At 34.4% G+C, this 25,923-nt stretch overlaps 1 protein-coding gene across 3 annotated transcripts in view; it reads left to right on the top strand.

Annotated features, from left to right (window-relative positions):
• Ano3 (anoctamin 3) overlaps positions 1 to 25,923 on the top strand; it is a 441,314-nt gene that overhangs the window by 381,535 nt on the left and 33,856 nt on the right. For all 3 annotated transcript variants that reach the window (XM_047517051.1, XM_047517052.1, XM_047517053.1), the window contains 4 exons: positions 14,382 to 14,464; positions 14,879 to 15,019; positions 15,826 to 15,990; positions 23,080 to 23,116. In XM_047517051.1, the coding sequence (XP_047373007.1) occupies positions 14,382 to 14,464; positions 14,879 to 15,019; positions 15,826 to 15,990; positions 23,080 to 23,116 (426 nt within the window). The remainder of the gene's footprint in view (positions 1 to 14,381; positions 14,465 to 14,878; positions 15,020 to 15,825; positions 15,991 to 23,079; positions 23,117 to 25,923) is intronic.

Below are 25,923 nucleotides of genomic sequence, written 5' to 3'. Positions count from 1 at the left end.
AAAGCCAGCCTAAGCAAAAGCAAGGCACTAAGCAACTCAGTGAGACTCTGTTCCTTAATAAAATACAAAATAGGACTGGGGATGTGGCTCAGTGGTCTAATGTCCCTGAGTTAAAAAAAAAAAAAAATATGTATATATATATATATATATATATGTATATATATAGTGGATGACATCATTAAAATACACAAGAGAATAAACAGTTTCAGAAATTTATTTTAGGACTCACACAAAAATTTTTGAGACCACTGATTCACTGGATTCGCTGTATCTGTCAAATTCAGTGTGGCAAATCAGGTATTTTCAATAATTTCTGAATAATACCTAGTAATGCTTTTAGATGTTCAGAGATCCAATGTATTTTACGGAACTTTTTTTTTTTTTTTTTGCACTGTTTAGGATCTAAAACAAGTTCCCATTGTGCCTTTTTTATCTCTCCTTCAGTTCTATCAAAGAAAATAAACATAGTATGGATTGCTGAAAAGTGGTAGAAATATTTAAAAAGTAACCACTGTATTCTTCAGAGTGTTCCTTCTTGGTCACAGACTGAACCCATTAACAGAATGGCTTGTTGTATAGGTGGTCCCATGGAGTCTTCATTTCCTGCCAGAACTCTAGGGCTCCTTAACTCAATGGGTTCCCCAAACTCATGAGTACCATGGCAGTCATGAGCATGAGAGACATCAGGTTACAGTTTCCTTGTTGGATCCTGGTTTTCTGCTTACAGGTTTCATAACCATAGCTAAATAATAAGTACCATCACATTTTCAAGACCATTGTGTCACTTACAAAATAGGGAAATTAATTCCTACCTTCCAGATGTTTGTGAGGAATCAATGAGAAAAGGTAAGATAATTACAAATAATTTGACAAGTAGTGGTCATACTTGATTAGGCCCAATTAATAATTTATATTATAAATTTTTGTTTAATATGGCAAAATTAAACAAACATGAAAATTAATAAAAGTTGAGTCAAACCCAGTGAAGCTTACAAACATTTGTATTGAATCATTTTGAATCTGTGTCTCTCTCGGCATACTTGTTGCTCAATACGTATTAATTGAAAGGAAAAAGAATGAGTGAATTCTTTAATTTCAGTTGATTCTTTTTTCCTGACTGAGAAACTTTCCCTGACTACACATTAAAACTACAATCCTCTTTTTTTTCTTTTTTTGACCTAGCTTATTGCCTTCCTGCTTATTTCCCCCATTACAATTATTGCCATCTATGATACCCTATATCTTATTGTTTTTTAATTATCTGTTCCTGTACTAGAAAGTTGGCTCATGAAAGCAAACATTTTTGTTTGCTTTTTTTCATTGCTTTATACAGAGAGCTAGACTAAGACCAGTTACATACTAAATTCTCAGTAAATACATAAATTAATGAATAAGTGAGTGAATTATGTATAAGTAAATAAATGCATTTAACAATAGTAATAGCAAAAATAAGTGAATATACTATACTTAAGACATCTGTAAGCTTACTTTTTTCTTCTATCCAGAGTATTTTTCCTATTGTTGGCTCATTCAAATCTGGAATTTGATTCTTTTTCACTTAAAAATATTCTTTGGATTGTTTGGGTGAGTGCCTATGGTACTGAGAATTGAACTCAGGATCTTAAACATGCCAGAGTAGTACTCTGACATTGAGATGCAGTGATAAAATTTGCATGTACATGTAGGTCTTTGAGACATTTCCTTTAGTTCATTAGGGATGGGAGCTTGTTCACAGAAGAGTTGGTCTTTGCAAGGGATATGTCAATCTTCTGTCCTATGAGAAGGACAGACATGATGTAGAGGACATGAGCACAATTGTTAACAAAGCGGCGGGAGAAGAGGATTGCGACAATCCTTTCTTCTGATTGCTTCCTTTTTAATGATGAAGTAGACAGCAAAATTATCAACCAAGAGTGATAGGATTGTAGGTAGTGAATGTTAAAATAAAGAAGAGAGAGTAGGTTAATTTGACAGACTCAAGCATTCACTCACAGTTTGTAATCATTAATTTAAAATAAAACAAGTCACTCAGCATAGCTCTGTTTTTATCCAGCTATATTAATGTGTATGAGTACAGATAGATAATAAATGGAGTGTTGGGTTTAACCAGGGTTGTGTTCAAACCAAGGGCTTATGATGGACTGGGACAGGAGCTAGCAAGTTGAGGATATGCACATGCATTAGAATAATGATTGACAATTAGGCTACATAATAAAGAAAGTCAGGGTAAGAGGAGAGGAAAGGGCAGTAACCACATGACTGTATTGATGGATTTGAAATCTGAATTGAGAGATTGTTGAAATTGAAATTTATAGGAAGTGAAGCAAAAGCATTGAGATGATGAGTAAAGGTTATGGAGGATTTGCTATCCTTCATCATAAATCTGCTGGGGGAGTATGTGAGTGAGGTAACATATGAGAAATCAACTTTGAAGATAGAGATCAAAGAACTGACAAGCCAGGGTACTGGAGACATTATCTGTGTATATTATAATTTTCTAAGAGCTATTTTGGGAATCAAGTTGATAAGAGTTATAATAACCCAAGAGTTGGGAAATATTCAGAGAACTGAATAAGTTCCTCAGGGAGTAGGATGACCACCATGAAGAGAGGTAGTAGGAGGTACGAATCATTAATGCAAGTTTCAAATCTGTGAATCTTTGAAGAGGTAGATAAGTGGTCTTGAAGCAGAGAGAAGAGCAAGAAATTCACCCCTCATCTTCAGTACCTATTGGCATGGGAGACAAATAACCATTACTTTAGAGTATTGAATGGAAAGTAGGATTTCAGGGTAATCCCAGATTTCAATTAGAGCAAGATGTAAGGGGAAATGTTGACTGGGTAAGAGGTCATAGTGAGAGCATCTTAAGAGTTGGGGAGGAGTAGGTGATCATCACAAGAGCAATCCCCAGTCTCCTGAGGATCTGATCCAGTGGGTTGAGAGATGATTGAGAAGTTGTGGGCTTCCTTAGTTGATGGATATGAACAGGGTTAAAAGGTATCATGATATTGTCCTGATGGGACTACTTGTGGAAGGTGAGAAAACTGTATGTGTTGGAGATGGAGATGGGGATATCTTCCTAATGTGGAAAATTCTGAGCTCTCACTAGATACCTGCTGAGAGAAGAATGTTGAAGTGGAGGATTTTATTCCTAGCATTCAAACACCTCTTCAAACTGTAAGGTCAGCCTGCTGGGAAGTGATATTGCTCTCCTTAACAAATATGTAATATTCTCTTGAGTGCAGGCACCATAATTGATGCATTTCTCTGTAAGGAAATATACTATACAAATTGCCTTCCTTTAAACCCCTAATTTCATTATATAGTCCAATCTTGGGTAACTTTTGCCTAATTAACTATTTTTATATCAACATGATTTATTAAGTGAAGTTATAACTAGGCATATCTTTAATAATAGGGCAAAACATGGAAGTTTTGATGACATTATAACTTAGTTTACCACCTTTAGGACCAGATCCGAGTGATTTATTCTTTCTTGAATAAAAATTAAGGCAGATAATTAGAAAATCCTGGCATATGTTACGTATTTCTTTCGGGTTAGAAAAGTTGAATCTTGATTTGTTTCTTGGCCTAAAAGGAGAAGGAAAAGGAAACTTATTTATGACCTGAAGGATTTTGAAATCAATTTCACTGGCAACATCTAACAATGCCAAGTGCCTTTCTCATCCATTGAAAGGACTGTAAGAACCTCTTTGTAGATAACAGTGAAAACACTGATACTGAATGAAGCTAACAGTTCCTAGAAATTCCTAGCCACAGAAAAAGAAATATATTCATGTGCTAATTCAGGACAGGATTCTTAAAGAATTACACCTGGGATTTTTGTGAATCTTCCCCTCTGAATAGCACTTTAACCTGCTTATGCAGTCATGTGAATCCCAGTGATCTGGGATACACAATTGAGTTTCTCTGTGGTAACAGCTGTTTTGAGCTTTATTATCATTACCAGTAAAAAAAAAAAAAAAAAAAAAAAAAGGTAACATTTCTTGGAGGTGGAACTTTTTTTTTTTTATTATAAAATTGTAAACAAATGGGATACATGTTGTTTCTCTGTCTGTACATGGCGTAAAGGCATACCATTTGTGTAATCATAAATCTACATAGGGTAATGTTGTTTGTTTCATTCTGCCATTTTTTCCCTCCCCCCCCTCCCCTCCCACCCTTCCCCTCCATCTATACAGTCCTTCCTTCCTCTATTCCTGCCCCCCTCCCTAAACCCAACTCCAACCCCAACACTAACCCTTCCCACCCCCCATTATGTGTCATCATCCACTTATTAGTGATATCATTCTTCCTTTGGTTTTTTGAGATTGGCTTATCTCACTTAGCATGATATTCTCCAGTTTCATCCATTTGCCTGCAAATGCCATAATTTTATCGTTCTTTATGGCTGAGTAATATTCCATTGTATATATATACCACATTTTCTTTATCCATTCATCAATTGAAGGACATCTAGGTTGGTTCCACAATCTGGCTATTGTGAACTGAGCAGCAATGAACATTGATGTGGCTGTATCTCTGTAATATGCTGATTTTAAGTCCTTTGGGTATAGGCCAAGGAGTGGGATAGCTGGGTCAAATGGTGTTTCCATTCCAAGTTTTCTAAGGAATCTCCACACTGCTTTCCAGAGTGGCTGCACTAATTTGCAGCCCCACCAGCAATGTAAGAGTGTACCTTTCTCCCCACATCCTCGCCAACACCTGTTGTTGGTTGTATTCTTGATAATTGCCATTCTAATTGGGGTGAGATGGAATCTTAGGGTGGTTTTGATTTGCATTTCTCTTATTACTAGAGATGTTGAACATTTTTCCATATGTTTGTTGATTGCTTGTATATCTTCTTCTGTGAAGTGTCTATTCATTTCCTTAGCCCATTTGTCAATTGGATTATTTACATTCTTGGTGTAGAGTTTTTTGAGTTCTTTATAGATTCTGGAGATTAGCGCTATATCTGAAGTATGATTGGCAAAGATTTTCTCCCACTCTGTAGGCTCTTTCTTTGCATTGCTGATAGTTTCCTTTGCTGAGAGAAAGCTTTTTAGTTTGAATCTATCCCAGTTATTAATTCTTGCTTTTATTTCTTGTGCTATGGGAGTCCTGTTGAGGAAGTCTGGTCCTAAGCCGACATGTTGAAGCTCTGGACCTACTTTTTCTTCTATAAGATGCAAGGTCTCTGGTCTGATTCTGAGATCCTTAATCCATTTTGAGTTTAGTTTCGTGCATGGTGAGAGATATGGGTTTAGTTTCATTCTGTTGCATATGGATTTCCAATTCTTGGAGGTGGAACTGTTGCAAAGATTTTAATGAGTTAACATGTAGAATATGTAGCAAGGTGGTAGGTTCCTATATTTTTAATGTATTATAGCTATTCCTGAAAAGGGGTGTTTTAGTCAGCTATTTTTTGTTGTGACAAAAGGGCCCAATAACTATCTGGGAGGAAAGTTTTATTTGGGGGCTCACAGTTTCAGAGATCTTAGTCCATAGAAGGCCAGCTCCATTCCATGGAGCTCCAGGTGAGTCAGAATATCATGGCAGAAGAGTGTGGCAGAGGGAAGCAGCTCACGTGGTGACCAGAAAGCAAAGAAAGTGGTCTCCACTTGCCAAATACAAATATATACCCCAAATCCACATCCTCAAATTCCCACCTCCTCCAGCCACAACCTACCTCTTCAGTTACCACTCAGTTAATCCTTATCAGGGGATTAGTTCACTGATAGGATTAAGACTCTCATAACCCAGTCATTTCTCCTCTGAACCTTCTTGCATTGTCTCACTCATGAGCTTTTGTGAGACACCTCCCATCCAAACCTAATAAGGGGGATACACTTCTGTAAGAAAAAGGATGCAAAAATACAAATACTAAATTAGGTACAAAAGTAATAAAAATGAAAGTCAGGTACAATGGCTTAGTCATAAAACTCTGGAGACTGAGATGAAAGAATCACTTGAGACCAAGTGTTTAAGATTTGGCTGGGAGATAAGGAGAACCCATTTCAAAAAAAAAAAAAAAAGAAAAGAAAAGAAAAGAAAAGAAAAAGAAAAGAAAAAGGAGGACCACAAATACTCCAAAATAACATGCACAAAAATGCAAAATATTGAAAAGTAACAGTATTTTAATGAACTAACTGCTTAACAAATGTCTGCAGTGCTTTTGTTCCTCTTCATAATGATATTTAGAAAAATATTTCAGAAAGAGTATATAAGAGCAATTAAGCCTTCTAGCTTCTTTAATTAAAAGTTAATTTTTATTATTGGTAGTTTGTGAAATTTAATTTATTTTCACAATGCATTATTGTTAATATAATGTATTTTTACGATTGTGATTTGAGAAAATCTCTAGATTTTTTCATGGATGAGTTAAAATTTTTGAAATTTTCCATAGTTTAAAGCTCCATATATTTCAAATCTTATTTATCTGCCATTATCTGTCTTGAGTGACATAGAATATGCACAGATCTTCTGAGATTATTAGTGTATGAACTGGAAGGAGTTTCCTCAGAACCCATTTCTAATTAAGATGGTTAACAATAATTGAACAAGATCTGAAAGTACCTGTGAACCATATAAATATGTTTTACTAAACTCAAACCAAATGTATCTCTGATGCAATATTCAAGAGTCAGCTGTCAAAAAGTGTCAGGCACTCTACCACCTAGTGTTGGAGAAAATCAAAGATTATGGAGCTTCTAGACTCATTGAAATTGTAAACAAAGCAAATATTATTTGTTAAAAATGGCATTTGCTTGAATTTTGGACAAGATATAGGAAGATGCACAATATCCATATGCTGTGGAAACCAAGAGTTTTGACGAAGTTTCCTGTGTAAAACAACTAGCAGTGTTAAAAAATAATTGGCTATTAAAATGCATTATACCCTTTGAATAGATTGAACATAATCAGACCACTTAGAATTTGTCCCTTACATAATTTATCCAATACTCCCATGAGAATAGTTTACTATTCTCATTTTAAGTTATAAAAACAAAAGTTTATCATTGGAATTAATCCAAGGTTACACAATCAGAAAAAAATATATATAGGCACCTTTAGAACCTGGAACATTTCTACTAGAATTCATGTTTTTTATCCAGTATCACACTACCATTCTTTCTCTGTGTACAGTGTTCTGAGAATCATTGATGTTTTATTGAGAAGGTAAATTTTATTGTTTATTATAAAAGTGAAGTTAATAACTTTTTTATATTTGTTGGCTTTCATCTATGTTGTCCAGTATGGTCTAATTCAGATACTTCATCCAATTCCAGAGTGATGCTTACGGATTGAAAGACAAATATTTAACGAAGTTTAGGACCCTGGCATCAGCAATTAGAATAGATAAAGACCTCAATTCTGGAACTGTGTTCTGAAGACCATAAGCTATTCTGTAAAGGTACCTGCTCCTGGTGAAGTTTTCTGTGGACAACAGCTAGCAAGCAATAAGAAAGATAAAATTTAGAAGAGTTCAGCTGTAGTCTCATTTTTTTTCTTTTTTCCCTTATACCTGACCATATCTTTGAGTAACAGTAATATATAAGTTCTAAATATGCTGTTCAAGAAAAAAATATCCTGATGGACACACTAAAAGTTGTTATTTATGGGAAATTGTTTAAGTGTATTTTATTCCTCTTAACATGTTTAATTAATTTAGCATATATTAATTGAAACTCTAGTATATTCTGGGTACTCCTATATTCCTGGATTTAAGAAATGAAAAAGACAATGTACTTAGTCTGGTGATTTTTTGCTGGTTTTACACTTGTAAGAAAAAAATTCAATAGAATTTTTTTTTAAGTTTGTCAAATAGATAAATGGGAACATGAAGAAAGGGCCAGAAAAAAATCAACCTTGTGCTTGACAATGTTATATTTGGAAAAAGACCAAGAAGTTTTTATTTGTGTGGACACCTTCACACAAATATTCAATATTTTAGCTAAAATAAGAATCTCTATTTCTATTTGAACAAATGCTCCTGAAATGTCTAGTTAATATAAAAGTAGCAATCCATATTGAATAACATGAAGAGTTAGCTTTAGAGGAACTCTGTATCAAAGTTAAGGGTCTAATCTGGTCACAGTTGTGGTGAGAGTTCTCTCTCCCTTTGTCTCTTTTGGACATGGGGTCTTATATTGCCCAGGCTGGTCTCTAATTCATGAGCACAAGCAATCCTCCTATCATGGCCTCCCTAGTGCTGAGCAGGTATATGCCATTGCACTCTGCTGGAGTTCTCGTGTTTTAACATTCTGAGATGATGTTTATATGTAGCTTTTTATTTTTACATAGTTTTTCTATGATGAAAAACTGCCATTTGATTTCAGAAACTGGTAAATATTTAGTACTCAAGGTTCCAATGTGAACTCCACTGAGTTCTTTTTTATTTAATATAAGAGAAGGAGAAGGAGGGGAGGAAAATTGAAAATAAAGTTAGTTGTATCATTAGACCAAGACAAAATTAAATAAGACCAACAGGTCTAGACTAACCAGTTCCTGGTATGACTGTGACAAGCAGAGTTGAGAACAAATCTTTAAAATCCGTCTCTTTACACATATCGATATGCTCCTCATATCAATTAGCCTACACTATGCTCAGGCAGAGAACTCCGTCAATTGTGCTTCCATAAGATGTTAACAACAATAACAAAAACAGTAGTGTTCCCCTAACATGGAAATTTAAAATGTTCCATATTCATAGTTTTTCGCTAAATGTAGAACCTGTTTATCAAGGTTTCTATTTCTGCCTCATTCAATAGTACATTATGCTTGAGGATGTTACTGAAAATAAATTTGAGGAATGAAGGAGAGTCTTTAGTAGCACTTGGGGGCAATCCAAGTTGGCAAGCTCTGAGCTGTGCTCTGAGTCACTGTTGTTTCAGCTGAGCCTTCTTTTGAGAAGGCTGAAGGGCTCTATCTATTATGATGAAAACAATACTTGAAATTTATTTGTGTCCTCCATATTCAGATATATTTAATTTCATTTGTGTTTGAAATTGACCCTTTTTTCTCTGCCTTTTCTCAATACACCCCCCCTAAAAACGTAGCAAAGTGGTTTTAAAACTTAATAGATATTTTTCCAAATAAAATATAACTTGATTACTCAATAAATTAAACAAATACAAAAGGGGCTTCTCTGGTAAGAGACTCTTTTTCTCATCTTATCTCTAATGAACTTCCATTGGAGCATAATTCGAAAACCTGGAATAATGAAAAGAGTATATGAGTTTCAGACCATAATCTCTGGACTCTTCCAGTTACTAAATTTAGCTTAATGAACATTACTTGACTGGAACATTAATGTGTGCCAAACAATAAAAATCCTAAGTTTAAAAATTTATACTTAAGGAACTTGCCTACAAGTGTAGGAAAAATTAGGTATAGGGATAAGTATAACCAACTACCCAACTGTAATAAAGTGTTGTAGATGCTTTGACAGGTTTCCGGAAAAGGTCAATGGTAAGTTTCAACTCCTGGGCCTTGGTTTCTGTTTATGATCCTTTACATATATGACCTTGTATGTCTGTTCCTTTGGCTATTAACTTTAACAAGGAAATACAAGTACAAGGACTAGACATAGCACATGAACCTTTTGCTTTTAATATTGAAGATTGCTACTATAGTCAGAGTCAGGTGTAAAAATAATTTTAGTGTGTAGTTGCTGAGGAACAGAGTTGTGCAGTATCATATTCAGCTTTTTCTGGAATATTCCTTTCACCTCTGAGTCTTATAGGAAACCTGACTTTCCCTGGATAGCGTAGCATGATGATGTTTATGTGTACCCTCTTATTTTGACATGAATTTTCCTAGGATGGAAATCTGTCAAGTTTGGTTTTAGAAATGGGTGAAGATTTCTTGGACTGAGGGTTCATATTCTGACTTTATTATGTTCTTTCTTATTTAATCTTAGAGAAGGAGAGGGTGGGGAGGAAAATTCCCATTTTCAGTGGAGGCTTCTTATCCTCAACTCCATGTCAATTCTGTTTTACAGGACCCAGGGAAATAGTTGAAAACCTTTCCACATGGAATGGAAAAAAGAACATAAGTGCCCATATATGCATTTGGTGTATATTCTTTAGGGCATTATGTATCTATCTATAATATATCTAATTTTTCTATACCTATTTCTCTATCTGTATTGACAATTCGTTCTTTAAGAAAGCAATGACTTTTACTGTACTTCCTTTCACTTTTAAAGTATTTACATTTTAACAGTGAGTAACTTTAATGCACCTCCTCCCCTCCTCACCACCCACCACCTGTGTTTTGTGCTCATCCTGGGCCATTCATTGTTCCTCTGACCTTGCACACCAGGATTCCCTCCTGTGAACTCCATGCTCTTTGATTTCCACTGTCTTTTCTACTTCCATATCTACATACCTCCAGGATATTTCTTTATTCATGACTTTCACCACTTGGTCTCAGATTTCCATTCTCACCTATCAGCACCTTTATTTTCAAGTCTACTCATTAATATCTGTGGAAACATTATATGATAGAAAGAGTATGAATTTGGAATTAGGATCACCTAAATTCTGACCATCTGTTTGACTTTGACAAGTCATTTTAACCTTTCAGAATTCCAAATCTGTAATCTACAAAACTGTGACAATAAAAATTTTATGGCACATTTTATATACACACTCAATAAAGTAGTTGGCATACAGATTTTTGTTAACTATTGAGAGAATGAATGATAAAGACATTATGAACAATGTATCGAAAGATTATTAAAATGCTTTATAAATAGTTAGAAGTAAACACTTAAATGATAGTCATCATTTCTGACAACTTGAGTACGCTTCTGGCACTGGGTTTCTACAGTGTTCATTGCCATAACTTTGATTTCCATTCTGTCTTTTATCAGCACAACTGCTTCTCCTCTAGAAGACAGTATTCAACTTTGGCTGTAATATTGAAAGTCTTTGGAAGCTTCAAAAAATTCTCTTACTAGGGGATCACCTCCAGAGATAGTGGTTTTTTTGGTCTAAATTAGATCCTGGGCACAGGGATTTTTTTAAAACTCTTAAGATGTTAAGCACTATAAATCTCCCTGATTCAAATCTCCAGTTACTGAATCTCCCTACACTTGCCCCTTCTAAAACCTAACTGGATCTCTAATATTAATGCTCCTGTATTTTTTCAGTGTGTTGTTTGCTTCATAAACCACCTGATTCAGCCAGGATCCCAAAATTATGCTTACCAAACTTTTCATCAACCTATTATAATAATGTGACAAATGTTTGCTTGCCATTTTGAAGAACTATCAAGTACATTGTTGTGAGTCATTGATTCATGGAATCCTTCACAGGATTTCTGTCTCCTGGTGAAAGTCCCTTGCCCACTAATCAATCCTGAACTTCATGATAGTTCAACCTTCTTTTTTCAATCTCATCTTTCTAATGCCAAGGATGATATTAATTTCATACAGCTTATCTGAGAGAAAACAATCACTATAATTAAGATCTTAGTATTCTCAACCCTCAATCTCCTATTTCCATCATTTGGAAATGAATTTTTATTCCAGGGGACAGTCAGCCATATGTGAGCCAGTGGGTCACATCTTGAGGAAGACCCAGGGTTTGTATAGGACTGTATTCATTATGGAATTAGAATGAGTTTAGATGGATTTGGTCATGTTCTATTCAGGGTGGGTTTCAGATGGACTTGGTCATATTCTATTCAGGGTGAATTTCAGCCTTTCCTCCTCCCTTTAAGCCTGGCCTTCCACATTTACCTCTCTGAGACAACCTTGATGTCACTGAAGTTAGGTGCTCCTGCCTCTTACTTTTGCTGAGGTTTTGGCATAAGTAAATGTCCCTTCTTTTCAAGGCTCCTTAAAAATTACTTTCAGGTTGGGACAGTAACTCAGTGGTAGACACTTGCCTAGCATGCATGAGGCCCTGGGTTCAATCTCCAGCATTTCACACACACACACATACACACACACACACACACACACACACAAACACAATTACTTTCTAAAAACTAGTTTTTGAGGTATTTACATTCAGTGAAATCCACAGATCTAAGTACAGTTTTATCACTTTGAAAAATGCATGAACATGTATAATCCACCACTTCAATTAAAATATATCTTCATCAGCTCAGATCATTTCTGTGTAACTAACCAATCATGCCAGCCTTAGCAGCAACTGCTGTTTTAATTTTCAACACTAGTTGTTTTATTATAATTGTATCTTTATTAATATGCTTAGTGTAGGGATCAGTAAAGGATAATTTTCTTCCCTCTTCTATGCTTGGCATGTTGATAACTTTTTCTGTATGCCCTCTTTCTAATTAATTTCTAAAAGTGAGAGTATTAATTCACTTGAGAGTTTAAATTAGTAAGCCATGAATGAAATAAGTATATCTCAACTGAGATAGACTAGTTCAATATGAAGTTTAAAAAGACTGGTTCAATTTAACATTTAAAGACAACACATTACTTTCTGAGAAAGATCCAGGGTATCTTCCATTATGTTATTTTTTCATTAACAATCATGTCAAACACAAGATAACATTTATCTTCCTTAGATTTTATAGCAGCTACCTATATAGTTCAAGAACATGCTGGAAAGGTGCATTAAGAAAAGAATAAGCATCACATCAAAAATTTAAGACTTTACTGGGATTAGTGATAATTAGAATTTGATCCATGTCATGCTCTATGTTAAAAATTTTATGCCCTGGGTTCATAATCACTATATTTTATTATTTACTTAAAACCGTGGAGTTTTCCCCCTTTGATTATCCTCTATGTCTCTCCCTCTGCCTACTTCCTCTATATCCCACATCCCTCTTCAGTCCTAGATCTTCTCCTTGGAACAGTGATTGGAGGCTGCTGTTTTAAAATGGTCTTGATGTCAATGGATTTGCCTATTTTTTGCCATATGTACTCTCTTACAACTTTGCAGATAATTAGTAGGTGGTAGACTGGAAGAGTTATCTTTGTAAAGTTAGCTTACATTGCAATCATAGTTATAACATAGGAAGAACCACGATGCAAACAGAAACAAAGCCTCAAAAAGTTGACAGGGTAACGTGAGGTCTTATAGTAGGAATGAGAGAGAGAGAGAGAGACAGATAGACCGACTGAAGGCTACATCAGCAGCCAGGCATTGTGTGTGCAGAATCAATAGCAAGTTTCAGTCCTAGCTCTGCCATTTATTCACTGTATGATCTTGGACTCAGACAATTAAGCACCTTTGTTTCCAAAATCCAAATGATAAAACTATCTGACATTTTTACTTGGAACTGTCGTGAGAGTGACAATTAAAATTTGAAAAAGGATTTTGTAAATCTTAAAATGCAAAGTAAAGTAACTATGAACATTGTGTTTTTTCTAATCAATATTGGTATTCAATTTTAATTATAAAAAAAGAAACAGAACCTCACAAGCATCTCTCTGTGGCCTTCCTTTCTATTGAAGTCAAGATGAGAATGAATGCAAACAGGGAGGAAGATCTTTCTTTGATCTATCAACTTCCTGAAATTCTTTTTTCCCAAAACACATTTGTTTCTGTTTGCACTGTAAGTCTTCCTTCATTATAAGTCTTATTACAATGCAAGTTAACTTTATGAAGACAGCTTCCCTTCCCTCATTATATAAGATATAGATATAATACCCCTGAGGTTAAAATGTGTTGACCAAAATAAGAGAACAGAAAATCAGTGGATGCATGGATGAAGAGTGCTGTAGATGTTTAAGAACGGCATGTGAACTCTTAGTTAACTTCCATTTACCAGAAAGAAAATAATCTTTCTCTTAGCTGCTTATAGAGAAAATTTAGATGATAGTTCAGGCATTTCTTAATTTTTTTCATTGAATCCCTTTCAGTCCATGCATCGTCCATCAAGATATGCAGCAGAGATAGTCTTCTCTGCTATTTCACTGCTTCTCCTACCACCAACGATGGCTGCACTCCTTTCCTCTCTTTCTTCCACACCCTTCTTTTCCTGGGTCCTGAACAAGTAGCATCTGGTCTCTGTTTTCATACCCGGAAATGCCTTTGAATCTTTTGGATAATTTTGAATGAACATGTTCAGGTCAAAAAGAATAATAATGGTTATCTTGTTAATACTGACCTTCTTTCATAGCAATGGTAACACCAAAAAGTCTTCTGCTCAATTTCAACAAAAGAAATCACCTCCTCTATGTAGGAAGGCATGCTGATGGAGTGGTGTGTGTGTATATATACACACACACACAGAAGAGGGTGAGGAAAACAGAAATCCCAATATTGCTTTAATAATAGTTGATTTTAATAATTTAGTAATTTAAAAACGCTTCAGTCTGAAAAACAAAAAGAATGTGTCGTGGTTTGGGTAGATTATTATCACTATTATCGTCATTTTATATTTTATAGCCACAGTCTTCTTGGAGTTTTGGAAAAGGAGAAGAAGTGTATTGACCTATGCTTGGGACCTTATTGAATGGGAAGAAGAAGAGGTGAGATGTTAGGAAACCAGGAGATAAGGAAACTGGTATATCACATGCTGCTGAGAACTACCCAAAGCCCAGACCTCCAGGCTAGGAGCAGTCACACATCATTAGATCTTCCCTCAATGATATTTTACTAACAAGATCTCTAACTTCATGAGGATAACAGAGGTCATGATGAAGTATGTGTTTTTTAAACTACTGCTATACTGTTTCCTTAAATTGCATTAGTGGAAAATTCTACTAATTAAAATACAGCTTATGGATTATTTGGAAAGTAATTGGATGCCTATTTTTAATAAGTTGCATCTTTATGAAAACATTGTAAAAGTAGGTCAAATTTATAAGTTTTATATCAAGTCTTAGAGGGAAATTTTTTAATTTATGATTTTGATGCTTAGATAACTTTAGTTTCTCTTGTAGGAAACACTTCGACCCCAATTTGAAGCCAAATACTACAAGATGGAGGTAATAAATCCCATAACAGGAAAACCTGAGCCACATCAGCCTTCATCAGACAAAATTACTCGTCTTCTCGTGTCTGTCTCAGGGATATTCTTCATGGTAAAGTATAACCATCACTATTGGAATGTTGTGGGATTCTATGTTTTAGAGGACTTTCTCTAACCCCAACTCATTTTATGACCCAAAGGGTGTAAAAGAAACCTTGTCTTTTTCAGTATCAGGTAATTATTTTAATTAAAATGTAAATCACAGGTGGTCATGGCATTTGATAAAGGAAATTTTTGCACTTCTGTAATTTTTGCACTTCATTGGAAGAAGTAGAAATAAATTAAGATAAAATGAAAACTGTTGTGATGAATTGCATAACCTGTGTCAAAACTGAGCATTTCATTTGAAAGAAAAAATTTTGGACAGAATATGCCCCTTAGTGTGATAAATTTACACTAGAACAACTCAAACATTTCTTGTTTCTTTTTGTTTATAGTGTTTTATTTGTTTTACTGTATTTTATTGTATGTTAAGTTAACCCAAAACTTTACACATGCTAAATACACACTGTACCACTGGGCTACACTCCCATTCCCTATTCATGTATTTTAAATGGCAAATAAAATTGTATGTATTTACTGTGTACAGCATGATGTCCTGAAGTATGTATGCATTGTGAAATGGTTGCATTATCTAATTGTAATATGCATTACCTCTCAAAGTTTTCATGTTTAAGTTTAAACCTTACACTATGCTGACTCTAATGTAGCTTACTTAGTTAAGGTAGAAAATTTAATCCATTTCCTTTCTTAGAAAGGCTAGTGCCTTCTAAGGGGACAGTATTTGATCTATGGTGTTTGCTTTTGATTAGTTAATTATGTGAAACACGGTATCTTATCTGGTTTCCCACATTGCAGATTTCTCTAGTGATCACTGCTGTGTTTGCTGTTGTGGTGTACCGCCTGGTGGTCATGGAACGGTTCGCATCATTCAAGTGGAATTTCATCAAACAACACTGGCAGTTTGCAACATCTGCTGCTGCTGTCTGTATCAATTTCATAATCATCATGTTGCTGAATCTTGTAAGTGTTTACAGTTGTACTTTTCCATAGGTAAAGAGGGGTTGGGAAGGGAAAAGGACTGTTTCTTTTATACTGAGGATATATTTACATTGAAACCAAAATAAGAGCCAACTACATTTCTAACAAACATTTCATCCATGTGGATTAGAGGATATATTTTTAAAAAAGAAAGAAAATCAATGCTAGTCATATTATCTTCCCTGCCTTTTGAGTTCATAATCTAGACTTGTGATAATTTCTATTCATTAAATATCTAGAGATGGTACTAATGTGATTTTCAACAAATCAGGTATTGTATGGATTAGAGAACCACTTAAATAAGACCAATCTCATAGAATTTGTTAGAAAGACATAGACAATCTGAAAGTGCAGGCTTTTGTCTCCAAGGCCCCATGTGAAATGAAAAACAATCAGGCAGCTACTCCATTTTTCTTTCTCTGGAACTATGTCAATCTTCCTCCCTCCCTACCTACCTTGCCTCCCTCCTTCCCTCTCTCTCCTCTCCACAACCCTCTCTCTTTTCCCCACTCCCTCTTCACAGTGGTTCTCTATGAACACATGATGAATATTTGCCCTCTTCCATCAGGAGTATAAAAGCTGTCCACCTATCAGTGATCTTTCTGTCATTCTGTTGCACTGTGACATTGTTATGCCTAGTTTTCTTTGGCTCTAACTACGTGACCATTTTGACAGGTTTCTATGTGCTAATTTATCAAGGAGAGCATCTTTTTGATTCACCACATCCATTTCTTGACTCAGGGACTAAATGTATATGTCTGAGAAGGTGATATTATGTCTGTGCTTACCTGTTCAACAAAGTCTGTAAATAAAAGTCAACTGTCTTTGAAAATAGGAGGTACTAACTGGATCATCAACAATAATATCTTTATTTAGCTCTTCCCTGAACTCTACAAGGTTGATATTCTCTCCATTAGGTAAATGAAGAAACTGGGATTTAGAGAATTTAAAAACCCTTGTTCCAAATTGTATATATAATGAGTGTTAGCACTACAATATTTAAATCATGAGATTACTTACTTATATAGGTAGCTCAACAGTGCATAAATAATGATATTATTTACAGGTAATATGTATTTAGATTCAAATGTGGTAACACTGATGTTATATGTTTTTCCAGGAGGAGGATTTGCTGTTCAATTTTAGAAAGTCAGAAAGGACCTTAAGAGAGAGTGAATATTCATTGTGATAAAGTATTAAATTTTAATGCCAGGAAAATAGTTAACATCTTTAATTTAGTCAACTTTCTTCAATTTTGATTTAGTTTGTAGAAGAAGAATTTGATTTATAATATCTCCAAACAAGCCACAAAATACTTGAATTTTGTGACTTTGTATCATAGACTAAAGGATACAATAAACATTGACAAAGTATAACTTACAGTTGCACAAATTAATCTAGAATGTAGACAAAAATATATTTCCTGAAAAAATAATAATCTGATTTTAAAAGTATATCTGACAAAGATGGTATAAAAATTAAACTAAAGAGAACTTATAGTTAAATAGTTAATATTTGCAATTATAAAACGAAGTATTAGTAGGATTTATCTCTGGACAGTAAGATTTTAGGTGATTTTTTTAAATGTAGTATATAATATTTATCATATATTTTGAATTTTCTAGGTTTCTGTAATGAATATGTACTATTTAAAACTAGTAAAAGACAAATCTTTGATAATAATTTCTGTTAGTCTATATTAAAGAGATTCTCATTGATATAATCCAAAGCTCATGTAGCAGGTATTAATGTCATATTATTATTTAATTCATCATGCTCCCCACCAACCTTCCTACCATAAAATAATTGTGTCCGTTGCAGGTAGTTGGTGTTGATGGTCTTGTGTCTCTTTATTCTCCCACTTCACCTCCCATTAATCATGATAGCTTTAGAAACAGTACCCTATGTTCCTTTGTTATTTGGAAATTTGTTCCAAAGACCTACTGATCTTCAAAAACATCTTGAGTGAATTAATGAACTGAAGATGGGGAATATTTCACAGAAAAGGAGAATGAAGAGGTCAAACGTGTTCAGTTTTTTTTTTTTTTTTCTTGGTAAGTTAAGCATGACAGCTCTGGGAACAGAAACTCCAGATCTATGTTCAATCCTTTGTTCCCACCCAGTGAAATTGCCATCATCTCACCTGTCCTGAAGAATTATAATCGCAGGCTGCCTTTGAATGAGATGGGAGCTTTACCCTCAAACTTTTTTTTTTATAAAAAGTTATTTCTCTTATCACTGAGAGTGTAAAAATTAAAATATGACTGAAGTTGCCATTGGTGTACCAGGCTCCAGTTTTATATTATTCTAGTTGCTTTTTAATCAACTTCCCAAACACTGATTCCCTATCCCTATATGAGCTATCCCTATATTAGCTACCATCCCCTAGCTAGAAACAATATTCTCTCTCAGACATACAGTTTTCTCTCTCTTATAAGCTTCAGATTCAACCTTTTCTATGTTTATATGTTTGATGAGGTTTCATGTTTTTTTTTTTTTTTTTTTCCTTCCACAGCTCTTAGCATTTTACAGAAAACAAAGACCGGACTCAATAGATTGAATCTCTATTTGTACAAATGAGACCTTTGAAAGCAGATGAGGGTAGTATCATTTGAGTCATGAAAACCTCTTTTTGAGATTCTCAAAATCCCACTAGTTCCATGTGATTGAACACTAGAACCCATGTAACTTCTTAATGCTAGAAAACAAGCATTTAGGGTTCCTGGAGAAGTCAGAACTTTTGTTTTTTTCTAAATATTTATTTCTACTTGTTGATCCATTAGGAATAATGATTCAGGGATTGTTAGAAATGTAATAGACTATAAATACTTCTCATTTGCCCTTGCAACTAAGGAAAAGATTTTAAAACAAACAACATAAAAGCAGTGAAAGTGCAGCCACTTAACTAATGTGAAAAAAATGTTATATTCTTGAGATTTAATCAGCATAAAATAATAATGCTCTTCTGAATTTATGCATTTCTTTCTCCTCAGGATGTTAGTCTACTTCACAAATTATTAAACAGCCTTTCTGTTTTACCTGAATACAGAGGACTAATTAAAGAACTTAGCCAAATAACCAAAGATTTAAATGCCAAATATTATAGCACTAACATGTTTATCTAGAAAATCAGGTGCTACTTCTCTTTATCCTGTTTTCAGGCCACACTCAATATATGGCTAATAAAAATGTGCTCTTAGTTTCTTAATAGCTTGAATTTAGGATGCCTATTCCACCACTTCCCCAATTGAAGGATTTGGCTTCAGTCAATATATTCAATTACTCCAATATGCTTTTCAATTCTAATTCATATGTATTAAGTTATGAAATGTTAAGTATGGCAAATAATTTATATCACTCAATTTTTTTCTTTAAACTAGGAACTCTTAAGGTATAATACATATAGCCAGAAACCTTATGCCTGGCTTCATGCATTTCTTTTAACTCTTTCATCAGATTGGTGACTGACTGGTGTGAATTTTGCTGGGGAAACATTACTCTTACCATTCCCTGCTCACTGTTCTTATTCATGGTTCCTCAGTTCAGTTTCTTGTCCTGTTTTGCTTAGATAGTTTCAGCAACCTTCTAACCAGTTAGTCTTCCCATCTCTATTCTAAACTCCTCCTTGTGCATCACTATAGATGCCATAAATAGCATGGTTACTTTTTATCAGGAGATATTTCAAAAAACATTTTAATAAAAATTAAAAGTGTGAACCATTCCAAAATTACATATTTTTGTTGCCTCACAGTCAAACCTTAACTAACATAGCATCAGCATGACAGCTGTTTGGCATCAGGCTTAATGGGTAATTCTTAAGAAAAACATAGGATCATATAAGCAGAAGTACTCTTAAGATTATTTCAAATAAAGCTTTTCAGCTTCTGAAATGAATGAACTTCTTTTGATGGTCTTCTTATCATTAAAAAATCCATTTATCATATACAGGAATAAAAATCCCTAAATACATTTGGTTAATGTAAATACCCCAGGTTGGTTTTTGTCTTCCTGATTGCTGATCTGTTTCCTTCTCTGGAGTGCAGAGCATACATTCCTGATTCTTTCAAGGTCCTGATCACCTGAGGCTTCAAAATATACTTACCTTTTCTTAATACCTGGTTACCACTGATCAGCAATTGTTATGCAAATAGGTTATTATGGAATAGGGTGGATCAAAGGCTTGGACTGCACATCTTACCCAGGAGAGGAGGCAATGCCAAATGAATCATTTAATGAGGATTGGCTTTTCTGAAAATGTATTCATTTAGTTTGTTTCTATTTCCATGGTTTCTAGAAATACAGAAAGGTAAATAACTGGCAAAGAAAGCCTCTTCAATACTGCAAAGGTCTTCTTGGAGTTCCTTTTCACAGTGTATGCTGGACAGCAGGGTTCTGACTCAGAGGGCAAAGGAATAAAACAAGTGTAGAACTCCCTGGTGTGTCCCAGACAACCACCCTGTCCTTCCCCTCACTTTTCTGCTCTTTTCAATTTTGGCATAAAACCCTAACAAGGCATTAGAGGAAAGCTGATGATTTCTAAGATTGGAATGAATTCTAAAATTCTTGCCATGGCTACCAGTGCCCTTATAAAATGTTCCTTTCTGAGACCTGTGACTCATTGCAACCAGTTTTGTCTGTTATTGCTGCCACTCCTTGTTTCTAACTTCCTTGTCCTTCATGAGACTCATCAAGTCCACGTCAGTCTTGGGGCATTTGCACTACTGTTTCTGTGTCTCAAAGGTGCTTAGTCCATGTTTCTTCTTGGTTTCTTCTCTCACTTCATGACTTTGCTCAAGGGCTGCTCTTGTGTATCCTTTGCTATTTGTCTCTACCCACTGGCGTTTGTCTACTGCTTCACTTTTGTTTGGTTACACAAACACTACCTGACCATTAAAAGTTCCTAATGAATATTTTAACCTAATTAATACATGTGAATAATATTTGACCTAATTAATATATATGAATAAGAAAAATTCAGCTCCATATATGTACTAGTAGGTTATTTTTAGAATTATAGATTTTCCAATATGGTATTGTACATGTGTGTGAGATATGTAGGTGTCAGAAAAGTTGTTCCTAAACCCCTTCATCCTCCGCTCCTCCATATTTCCATTCCATTTCACATATGCATGTACATGCACATATAATTTGCCCTGCCAAAGTGATTTCTGCCATATACTATACAGTTGATATATTTAAAATGTGGTTTCTTTCTTCACTTTGAAGTCGTGAAGTTAACAAGTCACTTGCATGGACTGATTGTGTAGCTCATCATCCTGATGGTACCAATCATCAGACATAGCATTTGACCCTTGAATGATTCAGGTTCTCAGGTATTCCTGAAAGCTTTCCAATGGCAATACAGCATCTTTTATGATTTATAACATTTTTCCAAAGGTATTGTAATTCCTTGGAGCTTCCAATTACAGTTATTTTGACTCAAGTTTGTAGACAGCTTCTGTGTGTTAGGTGTTCAGACAAAAATCTTAAACTGTTACAAGACAGCATAGATGTTACAAGATAACCATGAGATCAAATCTTAATTTTACTTGCTTAGCAGTATTCTATGAGGCCAGGTGCCTGACATTCTAAACTTTAGTTTCCTGCTCTGTAAAATAGAGCTTTTTATACCTATTTAATAAAATTACTATTAAGGAAAAACAATATATGTAAAACACTACTTGGCACATGTGAAATACTTAAAATTGCTGTTTTGGATGAAATACTTTCAGTTCCTGTGAGAGCATTCAGCTCAGTGCAAGAGGCACAGCAGCTGCTCAAGTGCTCTCTGTCCCTTGATGAAGTCCCTCCTGCTTACCTCCTGAAAGACCTTGCTATAGTCATCTTACTTAATAAATAGGGCATGGAAAAAAATGTTACAGTGAGAGTAACTCTGGTAATCATGAAGTTAATCTTGTCCCCCAAATTGAAAATGATAGTGTGCTAATGCAGTAAATAAATAAATGAACAAACAAATAAATAAATAAATAAAACCACCTGCAGGGAAAGTATGAGAATATTGTACTCTGGGATCTTTCTGTCTCAAGATGTTTTATGTCTTAGAAATAGATAGATCTGAATCATGGCTAAGATGAATCAAAGTAGTTCAGCTGAGAGAACTGTCTAGAATATGAACAATTCTTAAAATGTTCAAGTCCATCTTTTTGGGTGAGATGGATTAAACCAAGAGCCTCCCATGTGCTCAGCAAGTGCTGTACTACTGAGCTACCACCCCAGCTCCGGATAAATAACTTTAATTTTGCATGCCAACAACATCTTATTGGATTAACCTAACTAGTAATTAATTGAATCTTGTGGTTTTGTAGTAATATTCACATGTACATACATATGCCCACAAACATATATCACCCTTGCATCTGAAACAAATATAGTTTTCCTGCCATATTTACTTAGAATATTGTAAAGTAGGTGTCCTTTACTTAAGTCCAAGTGATGATTAGAGAGTATAAGGGAAGGAAAAAGCTAGCATAAGATGAAAAATGTTATCAGAAAAATCTGTTGTATATGATATGACTTACAGCTTGAACAGATTCAGCTTAGATTCTGTTATAAATAACCTAAAAAAAACATTTTTCTTTAGAAATGTAAACTTGCACACTGTTTTCATCATAGTTTGGAATATTCTTTATCAATAATTTAGAATTAAACTTCCACTTCACCTTCCAGTATGACAAAAAAGACTATAAATTTGAAGATGGAATCTCTACTCAGCCATTAACTAACTGTCTTTTGATTAATTTTTGTCTTGTTTTCAAAGTGGATTATAAACTGAAGATAAAGATAGGCAAGAGGAAAGACTCCTTGTTGAAGATAATAAGTGTGTCTACCTGTAAATATACACATGTATACATATTTCCACATACATTGATATTGCATCTATTTTGTGTATGTTTATATAAAGCACTACATACTGTGTATTAATAAATATTTCTAGTTAATTTAAAACATAACTGCTTTGTCAAACACGCTTAAATGTACTTTGAAAAATGCAAATACCAGGCTTTTCTAAAAGAAGAGGCTAATATTTTCTATTTTTTCTCTCTATTGTAGGCTTATGAAAAAGTTGCTTACCTCCTCACTAATTTAGGTAAGTTCATTTTCTTTACTTTTTATTAAGAAAATAACATGATTGAATGAGTCTATAGTTACTTTATATATATGTTAGCATTTAAGTATCTTCAGTTATATGATTATTTATCAATAAAAATGAGAGGTAGTATGAGAAATTGGACTGTATTGAAGATAGGCAATACATGAAGTTACAATATATCATAACTAGAAATTAGCAAACACTGTTCTTATTACTAGATTTTTTTTTCCAGCTTTATAATTCTTTGGGTTTTCCACCAATATTTATTTTTTATAAGAATATTATAGGTCTACAGATATGTGACTTAAAATGTAAAACAATATGAAAATATTTATAAGAAAAACCACTTCTTTGCCACATTATCCATTTCTATTTTTTATATCCCTAAGAAACTGCTTTTAAATATTTTTATCAGTTTTCTCAGTTATTTCCCAAACTATTTCTAAAGACATGCTTCTAATGTCACTAGTGGATTTATACTGTTGAAGAACTGATTATTTCCTTCCCATTTTGAAAGTACTAATTATAAAGACTTGCTGTTCTTGATGATCCTTGCAGTGCCCCATCCCTCAGATCTCCCTTACATAACCTAATACATACAAACTGCTGTTTCTCCTCCTTCCAAAGTAGTTATGTCTTCATATTTAGCCAAACTGATGTTCACATCAATTGTGTCTATGTGACTGTTTTTATATCTAAGACATGGTGTGTATTATAATTAGATTTTAGCACCACTGTTTATATTTTCATTAAAATGGATTATTTTTATTTAAGATTTTACTTACTTTATTTATCCCAAAGTTTTTGCCAAGACACTAAATTTCCTCTGAATCTATTCAAACATATCGTGTATTCTATGCACTTGATTTTCTTGTTACATCATTCTCCCCAGCCCTCCATTGACTTTAATCCAGATGGGTTCATTCTAGGCTTGTGGCTACCTGAAACTAGACTCATTCTCACCAGCATCTTGGGAATCCTTAATACTGTTCCTACTTAGTTGATTATTACTTATTACTATACCATGTCCTCCCCTTTCTTAGATTAATTCCTTATGTTGCTACCTGCAAATAAGTTTCTTAAAGCTTTGTATTTTTAAAACATCTTTGTTCTACCTTAAAACTTGTTTTTTTTATTTTCCTGAGTGTGGAATTCTAAGTTGGAACTAGAATCCCTTAGATTTTTTTAAATAAAAATCTTAGATTCCCTTAGATTTTTAAATACACTACTTTACTATTTTCTAAATTCCAGTGTTGTTTTCAAAAACTATGATACTGTGTTCATATCCAGTCTTTTGCATGTAATCTATTTTGATTTTTCATGCACTTGTTCTCTAAAATAATTTTGGATCTTTTCCTGTCTTGAGATTTCATAGTATTGTACTTTGATAAGAGCTTTTTATCATCTGCTTTGCAGGATACTTTTAGTGCTCCAATAATGTGTTGTGTCCACCAGGAAGCATGTATTGAGATATAGTTAGTAATGCAAGAATTTTATAGGGGATAACTCCTGAGAAAGGTATAATGGAAAGAAGGAAGATTAGGCAAGGAAAGCCTCAGACATCAACGCAGAGCTCATGATCTTAACCAACCCAATGGAAAGTGGTAGGAAGTAGGCACATGTGCACAGCTACCATGATCTAGAATTTCAGTGTCTCTTTTCTATATCATTGAATTCTAATTTCTAATTTCAGCATCTCTTTTCTATATCAGAGAATTCTTGTTTCACAGATGCTGTGTCTTAATTAGGCAACATCATGTTCAAAATGCAGGCTCTGGAGTGAGATTGCATGAACTGAAGTCTACTTTATAACTTACTCTGAGTAGTTATATAGCAACAGTATATTTTTTTTCCTCTTGGTGCCACAAATTTGCTTTCTATAAATGAGGATTGTGTTTTCTATAAAGGCCACACAGTGTTATTTTGAACTGATGTTTATAAAATAGTTAGAAGAGTGTCTGACATGAAGCCTGTACTAGAAAAACAATCTAGCCATTAACCTCTACTTTCTATTTGAGGTATTTGAGGATATTTATAAAAGGATTTTTTTACAAATGGTTGCCTTTCTTTTCTTTTCTTTCTTCTTTTTTTTTTTTTATTCCCTATGTACTTTCTCTTTGTGTGCTCCTCTTATCACGTTGTTTCAAATTCTCTCTTAAGTGTAAAAGACTTTTCTCAAGTGCCAAATCAACTGATTCCCCACACACACTGTAAAGTGACGAACTAGACAGCGGAGGGGGGACTCTGTGTGTGAGTTTTCACTAGTGCTGCAGGGCAGACAAGACCCCAGCTATTTTGTGGAATATCCCGAGTGTTGGATTGTAGGTAGTTTCTCTTGGATTGCTCAATTTCCCTTAAGAGCACATTGCCATCTTCTGCTTGGTTCCCACTGTGTTGGCTGCTGAGTCAAGAAAATTGCTAGTGTTCCTGTCAGTTAGAATACAGACTTGCATATAAAGGCCCCCTCTGCAATGCCACCATATCCTATCTTCATTCATTTTTCTGTTCTTGGGAACTTTTGCCTCCAATTCTAGATCCTTTTTCTGATTCATAAGCAGATATTGACTTTCCTCTTTAGGCTTTCCCATACCTGTACTATTGCCTTTATCCTCAGTCTTTGGTTTTCACACCTACTGATGTACCTATATTAGGTACTATTTCCTTTTCACTTTCTGACACACAGGCTTCTCTCATCTCTGTCTTCTGCATTGTTCTGTCCTCTGTCTTGTACATTAATACTCTTTTGAAGACTTAATGATTTGCTTGGGGGACTAAGAAGGGGAAAGATGTAAAATATGAATGAA

This window comes from Sciurus carolinensis, chromosome 11 (genome assembly GCF_902686445.1).
Source record: "Sciurus carolinensis chromosome 11, mSciCar1.2, whole genome shotgun sequence".
Lineage (NCBI taxonomy): Eukaryota > Metazoa > Chordata > Mammalia > Rodentia > Sciuridae > Sciurus > Sciurus carolinensis.
This window is presented reverse-complemented; position numbering and strand designations above follow the sequence as displayed.